Source organism: Agelaius tricolor, unplaced genomic scaffold (assembly GCF_023055355.1).
Source record: "Agelaius tricolor isolate 1412-34295 unplaced genomic scaffold, bAgeTri1.0.p SCAF_8, whole genome shotgun sequence".
Taxonomy (NCBI): domain Eukaryota; kingdom Metazoa; phylum Chordata; class Aves; order Passeriformes; family Icteridae; genus Agelaius; species Agelaius tricolor.
Window position 1 is genome coordinate 38,498,316 of NW_027269268.1, and position 23,176 is coordinate 38,521,491.

Genomic DNA, 23,176 nt, shown 5'->3' on the forward strand with positions numbered 1-23,176 from the left:
CTGCTGGCAGGACAGTTTCAGAAGGAGAAAGGAGTTCTAAATATTTATCAAGTGACTAAGTTGAAGCCGTCATGGAGGTCTGCATGCAGGCCTGGCATCCCTAGGGGCAAAGAGAATAATCATACATCACTAAGGATTTAGAGAAGAGGTGTGGTTATGAGCAAAGGATTGGAAAACATTGCAGCAGAGTAGGATTAAGGTGCACAACCTGTGTATTTTTTTTAAACTGAGAAAGGGTTAAGTGGGAAGCAGAGTTTATGTGAACAACAAAACTGTGGCAATAAGAGAATTTCTACTCAGAGACAGTAAAATAAAATCCAACACCAGAAAGCTAAAGCTAGGCTAAAGTTCAATCTTAGCAGCCCTATAAAATGCTTCTTTTTAAAAGCAGATTGTTTTAATGTTTGCAGTAGCCAAGGGTTTATTTACCCCCAATGAGTGATGTATTCTCAGTCTCTGGGAGTTTCTAGATCATTCTTGTATTCTCTCTTCTCTTTCTTTCTTTCTTTCCCTCCCCCCACCCCTGTAAAAAAGAAAGAAAGGGGTAAAAAAAAGGTTATGCTCTCTGCAATATGATTTAATATTAGGTCATTCTCTTGTTTGGGTTATAAAGGAAAGTCAGAGCTGATGGTCACAGTGATTCTTTCAGAGTTTGACATCTCTTTACTTCGAATCAATTGTCTCAATTGTCCTCCTTGCCAAATATTTTTTTGTTGACACCAATTTTGAACTCCTTAGAAAACGAACTGTTACGTGTCTTTTAGGATAATTTTGTTCTCCTAGACATTAACATATGAAATATTGTTCTAATATGTAACATTCGTTTCTCGAGTGGAACTCTCTCTAAAGTCTAGACAGAATGTCACAAGCAATCAGCAGAATTCTTATCAGTTTCTATAAATATGGAAGACTGTATTAGCAAGCAAATTACTGCTGTCAGGGTGACATTACATTGACCAGGGCTAATACTGTTACTGAAAAACAAAAAGTCCTTGTAGAGCTCCAGGAGTAGCTGTCTCTAACTTATTCATATTCCATGTGTGCAGGACAAAATCAAAACTTGATGATCTTTCCGTGTGTAAATGGATAGCTCAAATTTTCTTGGGTTTATCCTTTTAAATTTGTTTTCTAACGTTAAAAAAAAGACAGACTGTTTAATTTGAAACCCTTGTATTTGAAGTGCTTTAAATGATCTCTGTGGAACATCTTTCCAGTGCAGGCAGAAGGAGGCTGAAAAAGACTAGCTACAGCTTTCTTATGCTTAGACTACTCTGGCCAAAAAATATAAGTTAGAACCCTCCAAAGAGGTGTACTCTCCCCATGCAGAGCAGAGCTGTATTCAGCACCCACTGTCTCCTTCTGTCAGCAATCCCTGCCATATTTTCACATGGGCTTTGTGAGAGGACATCTCAGCCACGCAATTGCACTGAAATCCTCAGACTTTAGTGCCATCGACACTGGGATTTGGGGAGAAAATTTGACTGGGGTTACTGGAAGTGAGACTTCTGAGTACAATAAAGTGCAGGGAAGGTAATTTCAAAAAAATATTATTATGAAAGATGTCACGAGATTTTGTGGTATTAAATGTTATAGTTGGTTGTAATTGAATGCATTAAATTGCTGCTGCTGAGCAATGCCTCTGGCAGGGAGCAGAACAGGGTCCTACACCTACTAAAGAAATTGAGGACATAACATTCATGGCCAATACTGTCTTTCACTATTTTCTGCAATCTGGGTTTTGACCTGTAGTATTTTAGGTGAAAGAAAAATGTGCTGGTCTTGACGTTTATGATTTAATGATAATTGGGTGGGAAATGTGTATATCGACAACAATTTGTAACTTTCTTCATATTATGAAGAAGAAGGAAGTTAAGATCATATATGAAACCATATCTCTTGTCAATATTCAAACTCAAATATTTTTGAGTTGGTGTTAATGTATATATAGACAAGTTTTCCTAGCTCTGTTTTCACTTCCCTTTCATTGAATTAAAAATGCACGTCACAAAAATAATTAGAGATGAAATATAAATACTGCAAATGGTGGTAGATGATCTCTACCAACAAAACAGTGTACTTGAACACTGAATTCAGTAACTAGTGAATTTTTCATAGGGAATTGTCTCTGTCTATGTGATTAGTTTTGGAGAGTCCTGGTACACTTCACAGTGTAACACTGTAATGTTTGATGAAGAGAAAAGGAAACGTGTATTTAATGAATTGTAAATGCTGCTAAAAAATTGCTAGGTTCATAAATTATGGGGAGTTTAAGCTTTTTTTATTTTGTGTTCATAACAAGATCCTAAGATGGAATTCCTTGTTCTATATAAGAGTAGAGATTTTTTTTTTTTAATTTCAATTAATTTTTCATCAAAAGTTATCAGAAATACTGTCAAGAAGGAGACCTGGAAAGTGGTGATACCCAGGAAAGTTATTTGATCATGAGGAAAAAGTTTCAAAGGTTAAGGCTATTTATTTCTCTGGGCTTTAACCTTTATTTAGGTGTTTTTTCAAATCTAAACAAAATCAAGCATCCCACACATCCGGGTACAGGTAAAACCTGAACAGATTTTTCCATTAATCCAGTAGGGATTCTCTGGTTCATATTTGTAAAACACGTACTTCAGAATTAAAATTTCTTGGAAGCAATATATTTGCTTATAACTTACTGCTTTCACAGTTGCAGGTCCAGGTGAAGAGGGGTGCTGCTTTAAATACTGTTTTTAAATTTATACCTGATTTTTTTGTATGTATGAACATCAGGGCTATCAATTGAGTTTACCCTTAGATTAAAATGAAAAGTATCATGTATAGAACAGGCCAAACAAGGCAATCAAATAATCTGGCTTAGTCAGGACAATATGTCATTTTTATGGCTTCCTATAAAACCAGAGTGTCAGTCATGCAGGAAATTAGTATGTCAAAGTATTTAAACTGATATCACAATAAAATATTTTTTTAGTTGATGGAAATAAAAAGTGGAATAAAACAAGAGAAAACTATTTTCTAAAATGTACCTTGGTCTATTCTTAATTTCTTCTAGCTGACCAACAGGAATTTTTCTGTCAAAGCACTTTGACATAGTTTTGTATTACTTCTCTTTCTACCTTTCATTCTGATTCTGTGTTAGATTCTGCATCAGCACTGCCAGAAAAAAAGCATGTATTTCTGCAGTGTTTCATGGAGATTCCATGCTTTTACAGGATTTGCTTTTGAAAGACCGAGGAATTTCTATGGACTTCAGAATTATAAAAGTTTTTATATTACTGGCAAATATATTTCAAGAATAGTGGTGTATGGATTTTGAGCTAATTGAGCTAATGCCTAAACCATTATAGATATGTATATTATACACTCATAATGCAATTATTATTTCAGAAGCACTGAATTATTTTGAAGTGTTACAATATTTAGATCCATTTATCAAGTGTGCACTGTGCCAATCTTATTTCCATTTCTTCATTTGTAACTATTCTTGGTACCTTCTAAAGTTCATATTGCAAGTGAAAATATTTTGTGTGTTTCAGGACTTTTAAGGAAGAAAACAGTTGATTCAATATTGCATACAAATATTTCAGAACTGTGCTTCTCTGCCTCCAGGTTGTAGAGAAAGGGGTCTTTGGGAGTGTCCTTTGAAGAAGGTGTGCATCAAACACACTATGATCTGTGATGGTTTCCCAGACTGCCCTGACATGATGGATGAAAAGAATTGCTGTAAGAACTCATGCAGTATGTTACTCCCTTAAAAGGCTGATCACATTTTTGGGATGTTGAGGTGCAAAATCAGTCAAAGTAAAAAGGCTTTATGCTTTCCATAGGCATAAAGACTTAGTCATTCCCTCAGTTCCCCTTTCAGTTTGTCTATGGCACCAATTTCCCTCTTTCCTCATCTTCTGTCCTTTGTTGTTCACATCCTGAGATCCTTGCTGTCTGTTTGGTCACTCTTGTCCTCTTTTTCTTTTTTTTCTTTTCTCTTTCTCCCTCCTTGTTCTTGTGCCTTTGTACTTTTATTCCTTGTAGATTTTTGACTTCTTTTCCCAGGTTTCCTTAACTTCATTCCATACAGGCATTGCTCATAGCTGCCTACTGCTCATTTTTTCCTTGATTTCTACTTACCTGTTTTTTGGTAAATGTCTTATGTTTTATTGTAAACAATGCCTTATTTAGTTTCTTTCCTGATTGACATTTCTTAGATTCTGTCTCCCTGCTTGGCTCCACAGGTTTCTTCTGCAATCCAATCTGTGATAGCAGTCAAGGTACAGAACTTAGGAGGATGCACCAGTGGCATGGGCACGCAGTCCATGTGCACAGTGCAAGTCTGTTCAGAGTGCTGTCAGGGAGCAGCCTGCACCCTGGTCCCCTCTAGGGGCTTTCCTCAGTTCTCTTTCCTCTGTTTCCATCTGAGAATGGGATGGGAAGTGGTGGAATATCTGCACACAGCAGCTGCTTTTCAGGATCCCACCCTGCATACTTAGCTGGGAGTGAGTGTCCTGGGAAGTTAGGTCCACTTTCTGAAGTCTCTTCTTTTGAGACTGGTGTGTGGGCATGCTCCCAAGACAAGGAAGCAGAAAAGACATACTGGGAGAAGGTCTGCACAACAAAGCAGGGATCATTGGTTGGTAAAGTTGGCTGAAAACTGAAATTTTTCATTCTCTGAGGAAACCTGGTATTTTGTCATTTTTGCTGGGATGTTTGGATATAATTTTGTGATTTAAAAGAAGTTGCTCCTGAATCTCTAGAGTTCTGTTGGTAGGAGCATTTTGTGTCGTAAGTGAAGCCTATGAATACGTTTGCCAAAATGAACAGTGGCCTGCATGTATCACTAGAGCAAACTTTGTTTCTCTTTGGGAAGCTGAAGCTCACAAAACATTGCTTAATCTGTTTTTCATTGTAAAGGTTAAACCACTTAATTTCCAAGCTCTGTGCTGTAATCTAAAGAGTGGAAGTGGTATTAAAGTGATTTACTTGTGATCACACATTAGGATTATGACAGAGAAAAGATTACCAAAGGGCTAAGGTTAATCTAGTTCATAATTACCAGAGTATATTTCCTCTCTGCTTTTGATTTGGGGCTTGAATAGTCTTAAAATGGCAGCAAAGTTTTCCCAGCTGAGGGCTTCCAGTTTTTGAATTACGCTCTCTGGAAGGTGGAGTTAAAGTGCTTTTTCTGGTTTTGCATGCTTTATTCTAGAGGTAGAAATACCAGGGGTAGGCAGCACTGCCTGCTCTATCTGTATGGTTTTCCCTGTGGAGTGCACTTTTTTTACTAGTGTTGCAAATAAGTGCTTGGATTGTATAAATTGGCAGTATAAATGCTGTACATCAGCCAAACATGGGCACAACTGAATGCAGCTCTCTTCCATGCATTTTCTCCCCCTCTGCCCTCTCCCAGGTCTCAGAATTCCCTAACGATGGGGTTTATAGAAGCTGGAAATATGTTAGTGAGGAAGTTACTGTGCCTCTACACACCTGCCTTTTGGAAGGGAGGTTGTTGGAGGAAAAGTCATTTGCAAATGGAAGCTATTGTTGTTCCCATACTGAACAGAGTCTGGAAATCCATATGTAAGGCTACCAGCTGTGAACTGGAACATGTCTATCAGTACAGCAGTTCTCTACCTCTAAAGTGGAGATAAAAATAAATATATAATTTTCAAAAGCAAAGGAGAATTCAAAAATTAATATATAATTCCTTTGGATTAGAGGAAATAGATATTAATTGCGGTAAAATATTTTTTTAAAAACCTTGAAGAACTAAACAAATTTGGATCAGTCGGCTAAAAATCACAGAACAGTGTTTTCTCTTTCAGCTTCTGAGGGGCTAAGACAAGATCACAAATGATACCAAGTAATCCCAGATCTTGCGTTTGTAGACACTCTTCCTTCCCTCTGAATTGCAATGCCCTCTGTCACTGCATGGCAGCAACCACTTTCTGCATCAGTGGTATCTATGCTGAATTTGATTGCAAATCTGCCTCACTTCCTTTTCCATAAATCTGATCTGTATCTACCTTGACTCTCCTCAATTTTTCATGTCAATGTGAATTTCACTTTGATCATGTCTTTCTCAGGAGGAAGCATGTTTTTGTCTTTGCAGCATTTTGCGACGAGAGTGAACTTGAATGTGCCAACCATGAGTGTGTGCCCCGTGAACTCTGGTGTGATGGGCAGGCAGACTGCACTGACAGCTCAGATGAATGGGACTGTGGTAAGTTTCTTCTCAAAGTGGTGTTTGGGTGATGGTAGCAATCACTGGTGATTTAATTCAGAATACAGTGGTGGAGAGGTGCTCCCTCTGTTAGCCAAGAGAGGACTGGAGTGAGTTGGGAAGGCATGCAAGGAAGTGGGCAGAGGAGAAAGCAAAAGCTCAGTGTGAAGTGTCACAGTGCGAAGATACAAGAAAAGTGATAGAGCAAGAAAATGTGTAGATGATGTGTGTAATCTGGAAAGTATTGTGGATAGAGGAAAGGTTCAGAAGACACTGAGATTTGGAAGGACCTTTTGAGAATCTTTTTTGCATGGGATAAAAGCAGTTCCTGAATTTTTATGTACAGATTAAGAGAGAAGAAATGGTAATGGTCTTTCTACCTAGGTTATCTAACTAGATTAAGGCTATAAAAATAAAGGCTATCAGCAACCCATGTGAATCTGTGCTGGTGAATTAGAAGTATTTGGGTTTATTCTTACACTCTTGATGCCTTTGCTGTTCACTCCTAACAAGGTTCAGATAACCACACTTGCCTTGGTTTTAAGTTGCATAGCTATTCAGCATGTAAAGCTAGGAGAAGTGCCAGCAACTTGGAAGAATCTTGAATGTAGTTGCATGTTTTCAGTTTTCCATCTATAAAACTATTTGAAATAATACTGAAGTTTTCTTCCTTTTTTCTTTCCAGTTACACTGTCTAAAACCAGGAATTCCTTGATGCTCCTGACCGTTCACAGGTCAGCTGCTGATAACCATGTTTGTGCTGATTACTGGCAAGAAAACTTAAGCCAACTGGCCTGCAATCAGATGGGTTTAGGGTAAGGTCAGTAGTTTGTAGCTTTGATGATTTCTTAGGACAATTGGAGTGCCGGTGTTAGATGTGGACTATCATTGTTCACTGCAATGTTAGACCTAGTGTGGAAATGGTTCACAGAGAAAAGAGGTAACGAAATTTTGTGAACTTTGGCAAAATTTCACTAAGATCTAGGCACTTTCACCACTTTATAAACATTGCATGATTGTTATTAAGAGTCTTTTGAAAAGGTAATGGTGTTTTGCCAAGGCTCAGTACATGCACTAACAGTTACTGCTGAGGCTCAGAATGTAATACTCTGTTTCTCCCCAAAGAATTAAAGACGACTTAGGGAATACAAGAAAAGTCCTCTTCATTTATTTGCTTTTTGCAATAAATACTGTAAGTTAGACAAGTGGATGTATTTAACTTGGGCATCTCTGGACAACAGATTGTTGAAGAGAGGGTTTCTGTGTGGAACTCAGAAAAAGAAATAGCTTCTAAGTGTCTTAATGCATGCACACTAAATTATGGGATAATCGATGCAAAATATAACTGTTGGATATAAATCAAGTTCAGCTGCTCTGATATTCACAGCTGTCTCTTACTGGGAAGATGCAAATCTGATGGTATATAAGGCTGTCTTTTGCCAGTGTGAATTAAGAGGTGTCTTTTCTGTTTGCTTTTCTCCACTACACAAACTGACATTCTTTGTACCTTTCTCAAAGTACACAGGAGGATAAAGACCCTGGGTTAGTTAAGTACCCTTCATGTACTCTGTATAGTCTTGCACTGCAGGGATACCTGGCATCCATTCTAACAGATGCTCTGAATTGAAGACCACCTGTAACTGGACTGCCTGCCATTCTAACTCACAATTTTATACTCCTCTGTCTAGTTTAGTGTATCTAAATAATATTTGCATTATCTTTTTGCTTTAGCTTTATATAGTATCCTAATAAAGCTTTATAGAATGATAGAATATACTGAGTTGGAAGGGACCCATCAGTGTCATTGAGTCCAACTCCTGGCCCTGCACAGGACACTCCAACAATCACACCTTGTGCCTGACAGACTATGCAAATCCTTCTTGAAGTCAGACAGGCATGGTCCTGTGACCACTTCCCTGAGGAGCTTGTTCCAGTGCCCAGCCATCTCTGGATGAAAAACCTTTCCCTGTTACCTAACCTAAACTTCCCCCTGATGTTTCATACCATTCCTTTGAGTCCTGTCACTGGTCACAAGACTGAAGAGATCAGTGTCTGCCCCTCTACTTACCCTCCAGAGGTAACCAAGTACCTCAGACACTCCTCATACAGCTTCCTTTCCAGTCCCTTCACCATCCTCCTGGCCATCTTTTGGATGCTCTCTAACAGTTTAATGTCTCACATTGTGGCACCCAAAACTGCCCACAATATTCAAGGTGAGGCCACCCCAGTGCAGAGCAGAGCAGGACAATCCCTTCCCTTGGCTGGCTGGTGATGCTGTCCCTGATGCTCCCCAGGACAGGACTGTCCCTCCTGGCTTCCAGGGCACTGCTGACTCATGTTCACCTTGCCATTGGTCCTAACATAAAATTTGCTTCTCTTTCCCATAATGCTTGCTGCTGGGAAAATGAAAATGTATTAAACTATCACAACACCTCTGATTCCCTCCGTTTTTCAGGGGTGTGCCTAGGCTGAAATCAGCATGGGTAGAAACCTACACCTTCCTGCTTCTTCACTGATGCTTGCTAACAGGTGTCATCAATCCTGCACTTTTAAAAACGTAAGAGACAAAAATGATTCTTAAATCTCACCACTCAATTTTCTAACAAGGTGATATATTCTAAAAATTATTTTTTCTACAAGATCTTCTTGGTAGGGACAGGCAATTGTGTCAAGGCAGTAGGAAATTCTGAAGTCAATTCAGTTCTGAAGTCTACAACTTCAGTTTGACTCCACTACTAATTTCTAATTCTTTCTTGCAGTACTTCAGAAAACCAGATCAGTGTTTGTCTTTCCTTTCTTAATGCCTATTTTGTCAATAACCTGAGGCCTGATTTTTTTAGCTATTCTTCAAGTTTTTGTGGAGTGGCACTGCCAAAAATACAGTAAATTATCTTTGAAAAGCTGTAAGAAAAACAAAAATTATGATGCGTTACTAGAACTGATTTCCAAAATCAGTTCTTATATACTCCAGTTCTTAAATACTCCTTATTTACAAAAGGAGTAATATGAGCAATACAGCTATTTAATTATTTTGTTAACATTGCATAGGGATTCAGTGAAAATGTCACAGAGGCTAATGTTTTCTATATGGTACAATGGAAGACTCTATAATTGAAGTTTCATGCCACTGGGTAATCTGATCTGAAGCCATGAACTTCATCTCTTGGTATTTACATCCTGTATAAATTATTTAATTGACTTACAACAAGAATGGCTGAATGTGAGGTTGACAAGATTGGTGTTTTTAACAAGCTTTTTCTACTCACCATTGAGGGTGCAGGTAAATTAGACTGTATATTGCACAGAACTCAAGTAATGATAAAACATCTCCTTTTACATAAAAAATTAATAAATAAATATGAAATATTTTATGCAGTGCTTTTCTGCAAGTATTCCCAATGGGAAAAGCTTCATTTTACTCCTTCAGAAAATTAAAGTTGTGAATGTACAAATTCTGTCCACATTAGAGCACACTGCAGAACCACCCAGCTTTGTGGCTGTTACTTACTTAATAATTACTTACAGCAACTCTTGATTTTGCTTTAATAGCACTCTTGTTTATTTTTACAGAAAAATAATGCATATTATGAGCGAGATATCAAATTGAAGACTTATTAATGCCTTAGACCAGGAATTACAATGAATGATAGCTTTTGGAATTTTTATTTTCTGTAAAGCTCTGCAAACTATTTTTAATAACTGTCTGGTGCTTTGCCAAATAAAAACTCCCAATTACTATATAATGTGGTAATGTTTAAAATATAAAGGCAATGTCTTTCTAACAGCTTTTGCATATTTTAGTTATTTAAAAATAACATATTTTAATACTTTAGGCTAAATTGATCTGAAAAAACAAATGAAGATAATGAAGTGATAGTGGTTAAAGTTAGGTTAATTTAACGGATAGTGGTAACACATTTTACAGAATAGCAGTCTGTCTGTTTGAAACATATAAACCTTCAGTCTGAAGCAACATGAAAAGTTCATTCTATTCTGCCCATTTCACAAAATGCAAGCAATTTTGCTGGCTGTTTGCCAGTTATAATTCCACAGACTATGTGGTTTTCCAGTTTCTCATAGCACCACTCATGGAATGTGTTGTGTGATGCATGATGCAACATCACACAAAGCCCCAAGTTCCAAGCATTGCCTGAAAGGCTTTGGACTGTTAATGGCTGGTGCTCAAGCTATCATGTATTCTTAGCAGGTCTTACATTTTTCTCTAGTACAAAAGACGTTAAATTTGTTTGTGTGTAATGCCAAGAGCTTGATGGGAATGCTCAAGTCTTAGGTTTCACAGTTTACAACCAGATGGGACTATCATGCCACCTAATCTGACTGCCTCTTTATGTCAGGATATATAAGTTTATTCAGAAACTTCTGACTGAGGCCTAGATTTCATTACAGTGAATTTAAATGCAGTCTCTGGCAATGAGTTTTTCTGTTAACACAGGTAGAGAACAGAACAGCAGTCAGTCTCAAATCTGTCCTGTTGTGTTCTAGAGGCTGTGCTGCTGAGGATGGGTGTACTGCATAGGTTCAGAACACTGGAAGAATGTTGGAAGAATGTATTTTGTCATGATGTTCAGTTGAAGAAACCCACTTTCCATATACTTGGAAGTCCACATTATTTGTTGATGAAATGGCAATCATAAAAGCATGGTCTGCTCAGCTCTGAAATTTGATAAAGGCAGTAGTGGAGTTGTTCTGTCATTCTGTGAAAATATAGTGGAATAATTTGTCTTTCTTGGCTGCACTAGGATGATACAGCAAGTGCAGCAAACTTCAAGAGCTTGTGCTCAGCAGAGTATGGGGGAGATTTTACTTCACCGGCGTGTTCTGGTCTAGTATCAGTGTAAAATTGCACCTGTCTACCAAGTTACTTGTTTTCAAAAATCTCCTGTTATCTCTTCCTGTGCCTGCTGCTCCTTTTCTTGGAGGCAGTGTCACTGGTGGTCCACTGAAACCAGCAGCTCCTTTTCCTTCTTTCCTCTGCTGTGGCATCTGCTGTGTATGTATTTATGAAAGGGATGGGCAAGTTTGTTGTTGCTGCCTGGGTTTCTGTCTTTTCTGGCACTTTTCACTCAATGTCTTTGGTATAAAGATCTTGAATATTTGACAACTGAGCAGTCAAGCTTCTGGACAAACAATCTCTTGTTTTCACATGATCTAATTTGGGTTTTTTTTATTACTCTATCACTATTTCTGCAAGAGGAATAATGGAAGCGCAGCTAATGTTTTATTTGCTCAAAGAGCATAACAAAAACAAACCCCAGAATCCTGTAATACCTATGTAATAAATTTGAACTTCTGAATGAAACTTCATTTTCTCCAAGACTAGACATGACATTTAGTGAAACAAATTCCATGCCAAAGAGGAAGTATTTATACTCATTAATTCAATCTAGATTTCTAAATCCATTCAACAGAATGTAACATGCTCTTAACCTGCCTTGAATTTATTCATGTTTTCCATGGCCACAGTGTTCTATTAATCCTGTAGATGATGTAGAAAGATAGCAAATTTTTTACATTTAATTTAATTTTTTAAGAATGGCAACTAATAACTCATTAAAGAATTTTACTGAAAATAGAGCTGTGGTAGATGTGGAAGGCTTTTCTAGTAAATTGGAGCAATAATAGACCAATGTTAAAATATGTAGACTTTATTAATTGTATTAGAATTGTGCTAGATTAATATCTGATTGATTATGTCTCATCTTTCATGTCCATATGTAGTTTAAAATATAATTATTTGCATAAGGCTATTTTTTAGAGATTCCAACCTTATAATTCCTGACAAATTGTGACAGTTTCTTCAAACAGTCATTAAACGTGTGGTCAGTGTCCTCATATAACACTTTCTAGTTCCATGATTGGATATTTTCTTTTTTTTAAAAAGTAAAACTATTCTTACTCATAATTTTATTATCTCAAACAGTCTGAATGTGCTTCTGGGTAATTGGCCATAGGTGGCCATACTTGACCTGCAGAGGTCCCTTCCAAGGCCAACCGTTCTGTGATTGGTTAAAAGAAAGATACATGAATACTACCAAACCAGGAAATGTTCTTATTCTACTGATTCATCACAAATCCTTTTTCAAACTGTTTTATGCTGTAACTTGTACATTTTAAACCTACTGTCCCCTTTTTTCTTTCATTTTTTATACAGGGGCTTCCAGATTCAGATTTACTCATTTTAACACTAAACAGATAGTAAATATCTCTGCATTGAAAATTTATTCTGATATCTCCAAGTTGAAGTGGTTTTGGGTTTTTTTTTTAACTTACATATTGAAACTAAAATAGTGTAGATTTAGACTGGCCATAAGGAATAATTTTTTCACAATGAGGATGGGGAAACACTAGAACAGGTTAGCCAGAGAAATGGTAGACACCCCATTCCTGGAAATATTCAAGGTCAGCTTGGGTGGAAGTCTGAGCAGCCTATTCTATAATTTAATGAGGTGACTTAAGACCTTGAGAGGGGCAAGGACTGCAAGAAACACAGCATCTTTCATCAGGCAAGCTTTCAGGCAAACAGGTCTTCCTTCAGTTTTGCTCTTTCTGCTGTGTAATTCAGAAAAGTCTTATTTGACCTCCACACCCTCTCCACAACTCCTACCAAGCATCCTAATGAAGGCTGCCCTCTGCATATAAACCCTGTATCATTAAACACACAGGTGTCCTTTCAAAGGTAATCTTAGCTCATGAAATGATGTCAGTGTTAGCTTTAGATGTAAAAAGTAAGCTTAAAAATGTAAAAATGCCTATGAGAATATTGCTCTCAAGTTCTCTTAGAGGTGAAAGAAGAAGAAATTGGTAATAAAAGAATAAATATGTTACATATCTTGAAAAAAAACAAGCATAAATTACACTATGGGAAGATTTCTTAGTAAATAACCATTCTGTAAAGGATGATGTTGAACAAAGAAACAAGTAAATTTTGTTCAAATTCAGTGAATACTTTCATTACAGGATAAAAAAGGTTGAAAAATCAAGTTGTTTCAGATTTTTGAAATTAAACAACTAGAATTTTGTTTCAAGTCAACATTTTTCTCTGAAATTCATTCCATTTTTAAAATTAAAAGATAATTGACTTTAAATGAAGGACTAACATTAAATTTGAAGTTGAATTAATACTTCCAGCTAAGAAAATTTAGATTGTATTTGAAGCTTTAACTTCAGATGCTTTCAACTGGTCTTTTTTCAGGTTTAGCTACAGAATGATACTTTATGAAACCTGTAATTTACAGAGTCAGAGAACAGAGTGCTGCAAAGTCAGGTTATCAACACTGTTTTCAGCACAAATCTGAAACACAACCCCATCCTAGCTGTGAAGAAAATTAACTCTATCCCAGCCAAAACCAGCATGCAGAGGTAAAGTGAGCAAGTAAATTTTTTGCAGTATAATTATGAGTTAACTCATTCTTTGCAGACTTGACTAGTTTATCAGCTAGGAGATAAGACTGAGGGATTTTGAAACCTGAAAATATCACAGTAATTATCAACTTTCTACCAAAAAATTTTAAGAATAATTTAATCATACTTTTTTATTTTTTCTATCAATGCAGTGAATACTTTCTATGTTTCAATATGTTTTCACTTTAAAATTTCAGATATCTTTGATTTTAATACTGTTAAAATCAAGGTTTTGATATTTTACTCCATATTCTATGGCACAGCTGTGGCTTTGGAGAATTCTGGTCAAGACCAAGGAACATTTTAGCCAATATGTACAGACAGGAACACGTGCTGTTCCAGCTCTGAAAGAGGCCTAATTTGCTTTAAATTAGCGTCCATATGTGTGTGATCCATTGCCTTCTGGCCTAACTCAAGGCTTCCTTTCTCAAACCTGCTGTCACATGAGGCCTACAAGAATGGAATTACAGAAAGTAAACTGACATGTGTCACTGTTACTTGGAAGCAAGAAGTAATCCAGTTTATGGATTATACTTTATTCTAAACTTGCAGTTTAATGCATTTGAACAACTTCTTCCAAATGGAAAAGGGAGAATAAGGTATGGAAAACATTGCTGTACAGAAGTATCCCAGATATGTTACAAACAGAATGATGAACTTCATAACCTAAAATTAGTTCCTGCCTTCTAGTTTGTATTCTTTTTGTTTGTTATAATTTAGTATGCAAGTCATAATGCTTATTTTTTACTGTAAACTTTGACTGTTGTGCACAGTGATCAGCAGGTAGCAGACTAGAATGCTCTGAAAACTTTTTATTAAATATTTCTATTGTACAGCTTATCTAATGAAACATTACTTTTCCCCACTGATAGCACATTTTTAATTTAGAACACAGACCAGATTCTCTTTTTCTCTTTTAATTCTAAAAATTCCTCTCTTAAACACACGTAAGAGAATCGCTAGCTTGAAATTAAATTCATTAAAGGAATATTCTAATTTTTAAGTTGAAACTGAAAAATTAGTAAAATTTAAGTTGGAAATTCCTATTTAAGTAATGTGCTACTGCAAATTGAAATGTTTTGCCTGATTTGATTTTACAAGTAACTGATTTTGTAAGTTGTTAAATATTTTTAATTGACTTAGATTAAAGGAAACTTTTAGATCAAAGGAATTAGATATGTTAGAATTTTACGTGCCCTGTAATGGTCATTAGATCTAGCAGACATCTTTCTGTGAAGGAGCAAGACTGATTTGATGATCTCGGAGCTCTTTCCAACCTAATTATTTCTGTGATTCAGTGATTCAGTGACTTTTCTGTAATGTTGAAATATGCTCTGGTGTGTGAAAAGTCTGATCTAGTAACTGTTGTCCTTCCTTAAGATTCAGCTCTTCATCATAGGCTCTGGTCCCTACAGTGTGTTTGTGTTGTGCAAAAGAATCATAAAATCCTCACTGTAACAGGCATCTGGAGAACATCTAATCTTTCTCCCACCCGAAGCAGACCTATTGCCAAATGGGATCAGTTCAACCACTGCTCTGTTTAGCCAAGTCTTGAAAACTTTGATGGATAGGGCTCTCTGTTCCAGGGCTGCTTCACCTTCCTAATGAAAAAGTATTTCCTTTTTGTGTGCTCTGAGTCTCCAAAGCTGTAGGTCAAGGCCATTTCCCCGTATTTTACCATGCAGCACTATGGATAAAAATTTGTTTCAGTCATGTTTTAACTCCTCTTCAAGTATTTGCAGGTTGCTGCTGAATTGCCCCTTAGCTTCCTCTTCACAAGAGTAAGCAAGTTCAGTACCTCAGTCCCTCCTTAAGAGTCAGTGCCAGAGGCCCCTCAAAAATCTGAAAGCCAATCGTGTGATCCTTTCCAGTTTCTAAATATCATCTTAAACTGATGTACCTCAAACTGCTCACTGTCTTCCAGTATGTATAGTTTCAGTCAACAAACACTGTTTCAATTTTACTTTTTGCCAGTAAAGGTAATAATTAAAAACATTAATTTAAAATCCACACCAAGTTTCTGAGCAAAGTGGTTATGGTATATTCAAACCAAAAGGGAAAACAGAAGACTAAGAGAAGTAAAGGAGCTTTCTGAAAGCATTTCATAAAAAAAGTATTTATTTGTTTGGCCTGAAATCTTGAAAGATATTACAACTTCAACAGGCCACTAAACTAAAAAACTGGCAGGAGAGCTGTTTTTGAACTTGAAGACGTAGCTTGATGTCTAGAAGTAATTAGCAATATAACCTTGTTATTTTAGAAACTCAGAAGAAAGTGTGTGCTACAGCTCCAAGAGGGACCAAGGAGATCCCGCTGTCTGCTGTGCTTCTGGAGCACAGGATGGGGCTGGTAAAAGGGGTACCCATTGCCCCACCTCTCTCCTTCTCTCTGAGTGATTTAGAGTCCCTGGTGTAATGTGTGCTCCTGGCCCAGCAGCCCCTCTGAAAGTCTCACACTTAGAAACTCTGACCAGCCTGAATCTTTACTCCTGAGATTTTTAGCTCATGTTCTCTCATTCTCTAGCAATTCTGAGAATGCTCTGGTCTCTACACAAATACTAACCATTGTCTCCAGCTTTCTTCATCTAGAAATGAGGGTCTTTGTTCCCCTTCATTCTGGCTATTTCTCATTAAGTAGATGAAAGGAGACAAGTGGCAGCCCTTGCCTATCTAAAAGAAAATCTTTTATAAGCAGCATCAAGGGGGGAACATAAATGTTCATAGAAGCCGTTCTAAAGATATAAATTAAGGTATCCTGGTTTTGAGTGTTTTATATCAAACAGTGACCACCAAAGAAAAAAGGTATAAGGTGTGATCTTTTGACTTTTGCTTTAGTTAAGTAAAATAACTATGAAATTTCATGCAGGTATACATGTTTTTTCGGTTGTTACCTTGATTTAGAAGCACATATGTCCTTAATTCTGATTGCACCATCACTGTAATCTGTAATCCAGAACTGCAGGTTTCATCAAAACAATCTGGTGTTTGGTATAATATAGATTTGGATTCATCAAATGGCATGATATTCACATCTTTTTTGCACATTTTTGAGTTACATATTTTATAGATCAGACACTGTTTAGAAGTTCATAAAATACCACTGTACACAGTTATGAAATGGTGAACATCATTGTTCAGAGATCATAAGGCAGAATGTCATTGTAAGAAGAAGGTTTGGTAGGGAAAAGGGTGGGAAATATCGAAGAGAGCAGATCTTTTTATGAATTCTAAAAGCAGGCACTGAGAAAGAAAACTCTTTTTGCAGCAAACATATGCCTGCACATTCTGGTTAGTAGATCATGGAATGACATTTGCTTAATATGCCCAGAGAAGGTTCTGAAAAATAAGTCATGCAACAGGCAGGGTCCAGGGACGTGACCCAAAGTTTGGTTTATTCTGCCAGCTGTGTTGAAAATATTTCCATATGGTTACACTGACAACTTTACCATAAAACTCAGTTCTTTGATTGCTGTTAGTCTGTGCAGTCACGTGGATAAAGAGTGCTGGTGTTTTGTAAAGATTTTTTATAAAAGAAATATAATCAGTATTGAGAATTGGATTTAAAGACAAGCTAATATCCTGGCTGGCATTACCAGGTACTATCATGAGAGATTGGGTTCAGAGGCTAATTTAAGGACACATCACAGTTTTTCTGAAATTCTCTAATTCTTTTTTCCATGAGTTAGGATTTAGAATTTGGCCTTTGGTGTTTGGGAGAGCACAGTTTCAAAGTCCTTGTCATTGACAGGGACTGATGGCTAATCATGAATGGTTCTGTGCTGGAAAGCTGCATGATGAGTTAAGTAATTTAGAAATGCTCTATTTTTTTTTTCCATTTGGCAGTAAAGGTATAATAAAATAGCAATTTCTTGAGTCTATCAGGCAATACCTAGACTGAGGAAGTGGATATATGAAAATACCTCCTGGTGAACCACTCCAACCCTCACATACTTGTTAGGCTGCTGCAGAAGGTTTGACATTGTCACCAGTGATTTGTTCTGTTTCGCAAAGCAGGCAGCTTGGACTTAGAGATACTCTCAAACCTTATTAACAAGGCCTAGACTGCTCTTTACTGTTAAAGTTTAATGGATTTCCAGTGACAGGAATGGAAGAAAATTTTTTTTTGTTACCTCTTTTACATATGAACATCTTTGTTTTTTGGGGTTTTTTTGCATTTTTTGAGGCCAAGAAACTGTTGAAAGAGTATCAATGTGTGCATTACAGTAAATGTTGGCTGTTCCTGATTCCAGTTCTGCTTCTTGTTGGGAAATACAATGTGACAGTCATGTTGACTGTCCTCGCTTCTCAGGGTGATTTCATTCTCCTAACTGTGTATCTGCCACTTCTGGCTTTGCCATATCACTCAGACGTGTATCTTTAGAGTAAACAGGTACATTAGGGCCTCTTCACCTTCATAGCTGTAACATAGAAACCTACCAGAAGTTCTATCAATGTCTTTCATTTGTTTCAGAGGACCATCCAAAACAGAAATTGTAATAGAGAGTGAGCAAATGCAGGATCAAAAATGGCTGAATCTGCACTCAGACTGGAAGAATAAAAATGCATCCACTTTACATGCACTTCTAGTGAATGGGTAAGTAACAGGTTAAAAAAGACCTATTTCACTGCTGTGGGTGGTCACTTACCAGTGCAGGATGACAGACTCTGGTAAGCTCTTGTTTTCCATGGTGTCTGTGTATAAATCCCAGCAAATTCTCATGTAAGTTGTTAAGATACATTCTACAATTACTTTAGTGTCTACAACCACTGTAGTCTCTTTTGAGACCATTTTGTGAATCCTCAGGGGCCCATTCTGGTAGAATAAGAGCATTGGAGTGATACAGAGGTGATGCCCTTGAAGCACCTGGACCAAACAGCTTGGTTAAATCTCTGCTGAGCAAGAAAGTCCAGCAAGTGCATAGAGCAAAATCTGCAGACACATCTTAGCATCCTCTGCAGCCTGAGTAGTCTGGATTCATTCATTTGGAGCAACTACAGCTCCTTCAGTAGAGGCTTTAGCCACTTACAGTAGGTTTCCTTAGCTCTAGCTTCAGATGATGGTATATTCCTTTTAATTAACCCAACTAAACAGGTAGTTATTAATGAGAAGCCATAATCTCATGGTTGAGACATTCAAAGTGTGACTTTGAAGAGCCAGTGAAGTAGAAATCCAGGGCAAAACTGGGAGAGCCACCTAATCCCTATTGGCAACTGCATTCTTCAAAAAGCACATTCATAGTTTCCCTTTGAAATGCCCAGGAGCTTTCAGAACATTCTTCTTTCACAGAAAATCCTTGTGTTTCACAAGAAAAGATTGTCTTGGGCAACTGGAGGGATACAATATGTGTGAAGACAAAAATCTGAGGAAGAAATCTACGTTTCTTTTGCTTGGCTCCATTATTTTCTATACTCAAAGTTTTCCCTAGTGGCATAATACTAAAAAGATTGTGCTTGCAAGGGCCTAATTTTGCTTTCTTACATCTCAATTGTGTAGCTTTTTTGATTTACATTAGTATTTTCCCCATTCCTTTAAGTCAATTTATAGTTTTTCATCTAGAAGGGCCATTACTGAACGATACTTGAAAGTTGTCTTTTTAACTCTTCGATTTTCCTTTCTCACTGTCTTTTTCCTCTAGCCTAAAAGTATCTAAATGCTTTTCTCCAGAGTAATACAAGAATAACCACCTTGGGTTGTGACAATCCTTGGGCAGATCCACAATCCTATTCTGTTCAGTCACTAAAGTGCAAAGCAGAAATTTCAAGGTACTTTTTGACATTTTGGAAGAGGTCTGCTAGAAAACATATGAAGTAATGGATCTGGAGCCTCTTGAGTTACAAATTCTAGTCACAAAAGATTTAGTTTTGCCCAAAGTGCAGGTTAAAGGAGGGAAAACATCAGTAGTGATTATTGTTAAATCTATAGCATAAATGAAAGATACATGTAGGAAACAGATCTTCCAGTCCCCCTGAATTCAGAAAATGGATAAGAAGAAGTGAGAAGCTGAGGAGGAAGGGTGCATGAAAGGTGAGGCTGTTTTTGTTTTGGCTGCATCCAGTGCAGATGACTGGGAAGTGCCCCTGAGCCCTGCAGTCTGGGTGTATTCATCTGTGTCACCTGCAGCATGTAAAATGTTTGTGCTGTGGAGTATGCTGTAAAGGAGTTGCCAGGCTTCTGGACTAATGGGAACTTGGCCAAGAACTAACAAAAACACCACTAAATCATAGAGTTTTGGTAGGAGGGAACAGCACAGTGCAGGCAGTGCACACATAAAAGCTTAAAAGTTTTCTCCTTAGAGCTGGCTGAATGGTAAGTAAAAAAAACAAGTGTAAAACACATGCATGGCTGGTCTCAGTTATATTCCATGTATTTTCTTTGCCTGTCAAAACTGTGCACAAAATTTAATTTCCTGAAATTGGTTGTCTATCTCTACTATCTCTAGAAAAATAATTTTCTGAACTGTGTTTTCAGGAAGACAAATAGACTGATTTTTACAGTGTATGAATGAGGTACATGCAATGTAAGGGACAAAGGTTTGGTTAAATTCCAGATTCAAGGTAATCTGTTGGGCTGGCTGACACTGTTGTTTTGCCCACATTAGTATCTATGATTTAACATGAAATGCAGCCTCTTTTTAGGTGACTGCAGTTTTAAAGATACTGCCTACCTGCTGGGATTAAAGTCTGCAAAGAATTACCTGGCAAAGAAATGACCTGTGCATTCAGCTCTGCACCTGCCTCAGAAAAGCATGTACACAGTAGGAATGAAAAAACTGTGGAAATAAAAAGGCAATCAGCTAGTTGTGCAACAGTGCTTGCTGATTTAATTGTGATTTCTCCTCCCTTGACAGAAAAATCAATTCTTCCCTCTCTTATCTGAAGATATTCAACAGAAAGTAGAAGTTTTTGTTGTTCTAATACCTACTTCTGCAGATTTCCTGGATTCTTTTAAAATAGCCAAACTCTTAGGGCATGAAAGATCATCTATTAGCAAAGGCATTTCAAAGAAAATCCCGTCCTTTGAGTGTAAGGAAGAGGAGACTGGCAATCTGTGCTTTCAGGTGCTGTAAATAAGAATTTGACAGACTGTGCATCCCAGCTGACCTCAGAGCTGGATCCATGCCCAGGGAGCAAGGCAGTCTGCAAAATACATGACACCTACTCATGAAATGTATTGTAAAACTGAACTAATATTTTGAATTATCTTCAGGCAGATGCTGGAAGCCATGGATGATCTGGCATTAGAAGATCCTTGAGTGTCTTTTTACAGTTTGAGGGAATTTTTAACAGCTGGATTACAGAAATGAATACAATACCTGTGCTGATTTTCAAATTACCAAAATGAATCAATTAATGAGATTTCTACCATGTTTTGTTTCAATATTTAGACAGACATGTCAAAGCAGAAGCAAAGTGGCTCTCTTTTGCACTAAAGAAGGTAAGAGAGAAGTTCTTATAAAATAGATATTTTTCAGCATGTGTTAAATCACTTTAAAAAATGCGTATGTTTAGTGTGGATTCATTCTGAAATTTTTCCTAGACCTCTGCAACATCTAATTTTGCACTGGGTTTATTTTTCCCTACTTACTCAGTGTCATCAGCTTTTCTTATATTTTGACTAGGATGCTGTGTGTTAAGGTAGCCATTCCTGACACCACAAAAGCAATTCTGTCAGCAGTTACGTTTCAGAAAGAAATTTGATAAAATTTCCTGCTGAAAATATCCTTAACCACCATAGTGGTTAGCAGAGTGTCTGCCTGGGAGCTGAAGCTGTTTGTTAAGTTCAGGAGGACAGAAGAACCTGAAGTAGAAAGTTATGAACTAAGTGTGTTGGCACAGCAGGTTGTGCAGTTTTAAGTGGTTTGAAAATGCAGAAATTCTTCATCTCTGATGAAACCATGTTCTACAGACAAGAAGAGCTTTGCTAAAGAGCACTTGAACGATGAAGTAGCTTGAGTCAGGGAAAAGGAATTACAAGACAGGAGCTAAATTTGGGAAACTAATCAAAACATTTGCTACTTGTCAGAGAAAGGCAGAAGCTCAAAGGAGCTTTCAAAAAGCTCGTTGTAGGTATTTTGTTCTGACATATGCTGCTTACTCTATGAAGTTAAATGAACACAGTAGGAATTAAAAGGTACAAAAAACCATTGCTCCAGTTTATTTCTTCAGCACTAAATTCCCAGATTCATGCAATGGCAGCATATCCTCCCTTGGGATGCTAGTTGCAGAAACTGGTGGTGTTCTTTGTTCTCTAAATTAGACTGAGTATAAACAGAATAAATAACAAGCCTGGCATCTTTCAAATCCAGAAAAGAAAGTGAAGCAAAAGTGAAGGATTATTTTAGAGTAGTAACTGGCAGGTGGTAGCCTGGTGTAATTTCTAGTGGAAGCTGCTTGTAAAGTGTAATGGACAGAGTACTAGAATGTCTTCAGATTTTCAAATATTCTCCCTTAGTAATTTCTGCAGGCAAAGTGAGTTTTCTGCTGCGTAGCTGAGTAAACAGCATAACCTCACACTGACTTGAAAAAACCTTACTATTAGCTGAGCAGATTTTCCAGAAGCAATTCTTCTGGATAATATGAAGTAGGCCAAACATGTTACTAGCTAGAAGGAAAAAAAACCATGAGGAAATCGGAGTGAAAGGAAGCCAAGATTCCAAACTTGGCTTGGTTAATATTTCAGGCAAAATTAATAACTGGAGAGCAAGTCTTTTGATCCAAAGGGATGCAAAAAGTGTCTCAGTGTTTGATACAGCTGTGTGTCAGACGCTTTGGTTTGGTGATTTGCCCTGGTTGGTGGTTACTCTGACCGATGCAGTAAGTGAGGTGGTTTCAGGGCTGTGCCAGGGCGCCGTGCCCAGCGCGGTGCCACTAACGCTGCTGTCCCCGCAGACTGCGGCCGCCGCCCCGCCGCCCGCATGAGCAAGAGGATCCTGGGGGGCCGGACGAGCCGGCCGGGGCGCTGGCCCTGGCAGTGCTCCCTGCAGAGCGAGCCCAGCGGGCACGTCTGCGGCTGTGTGCTCATCGCCACCAGATGGGTCCTGACCGTCGCTCACTGCTTCGAGGGGTGAGAGCGCCCAGGCATTTCCCTGCTCATTTATTGTGTGAAAAATGTGACCTTGATGATTGGCTTTTCGCAAATATTAAAATGAATGTTATATGTGTTGGGTTAGAAGGTAAAGCTGTATTAATTTTCTTAAGTAGTGTGTTAAGTATAATTTAGGTTATAAAATAATGTTAAAATAGAAACTATGCTATGTAAGATACTTTCTTTCTAAAAGAAAAGACTTGCACAGAGATAGCAGTTACAAGACACATAAATCTTTCAGAGAAAGAGAATTTATTCCTCCATTATCAGGAGAAACAAACTTCTTCTTGCCTTGCTCAGGCAGAACAACGTTGTTAAGATTATGAAGAAGAAGTTGACGATGACCAGACAGAATCCTGTACTTGAATAGAATTTATGCATTATGTATGAAATGTATGAATATGCAACAAGTTATTGTTTTTAAGAGTTAATCCTCTGTTAACGTGTGTCCTTTTTCCTGCTTAT

The 23,176-nt window shown here is 37.6% G+C and overlaps 1 protein-coding gene across 1 annotated transcript in view; it reads left to right on the forward strand.

The window, feature by feature from the left end:
- The window catches only part of CORIN (corin, serine peptidase), a 111,796-nt gene that overhangs the window by 80,971 nt on the left and 7,649 nt on the right, over positions 1 to 23,176 (forward strand). Inside the window, 6 exon segments of the mRNA XM_071432447.1 lie at positions 3,601 to 3,714; positions 6,095 to 6,205; positions 6,891 to 7,020; positions 18,098 to 18,220; positions 21,012 to 21,061; positions 22,516 to 22,690. Of these exon segments, the coding sequence (XP_071288548.1) occupies positions 3,601 to 3,714; positions 6,095 to 6,205; positions 6,891 to 7,020; positions 18,098 to 18,220; positions 21,012 to 21,061; positions 22,516 to 22,690 (703 nt within the window).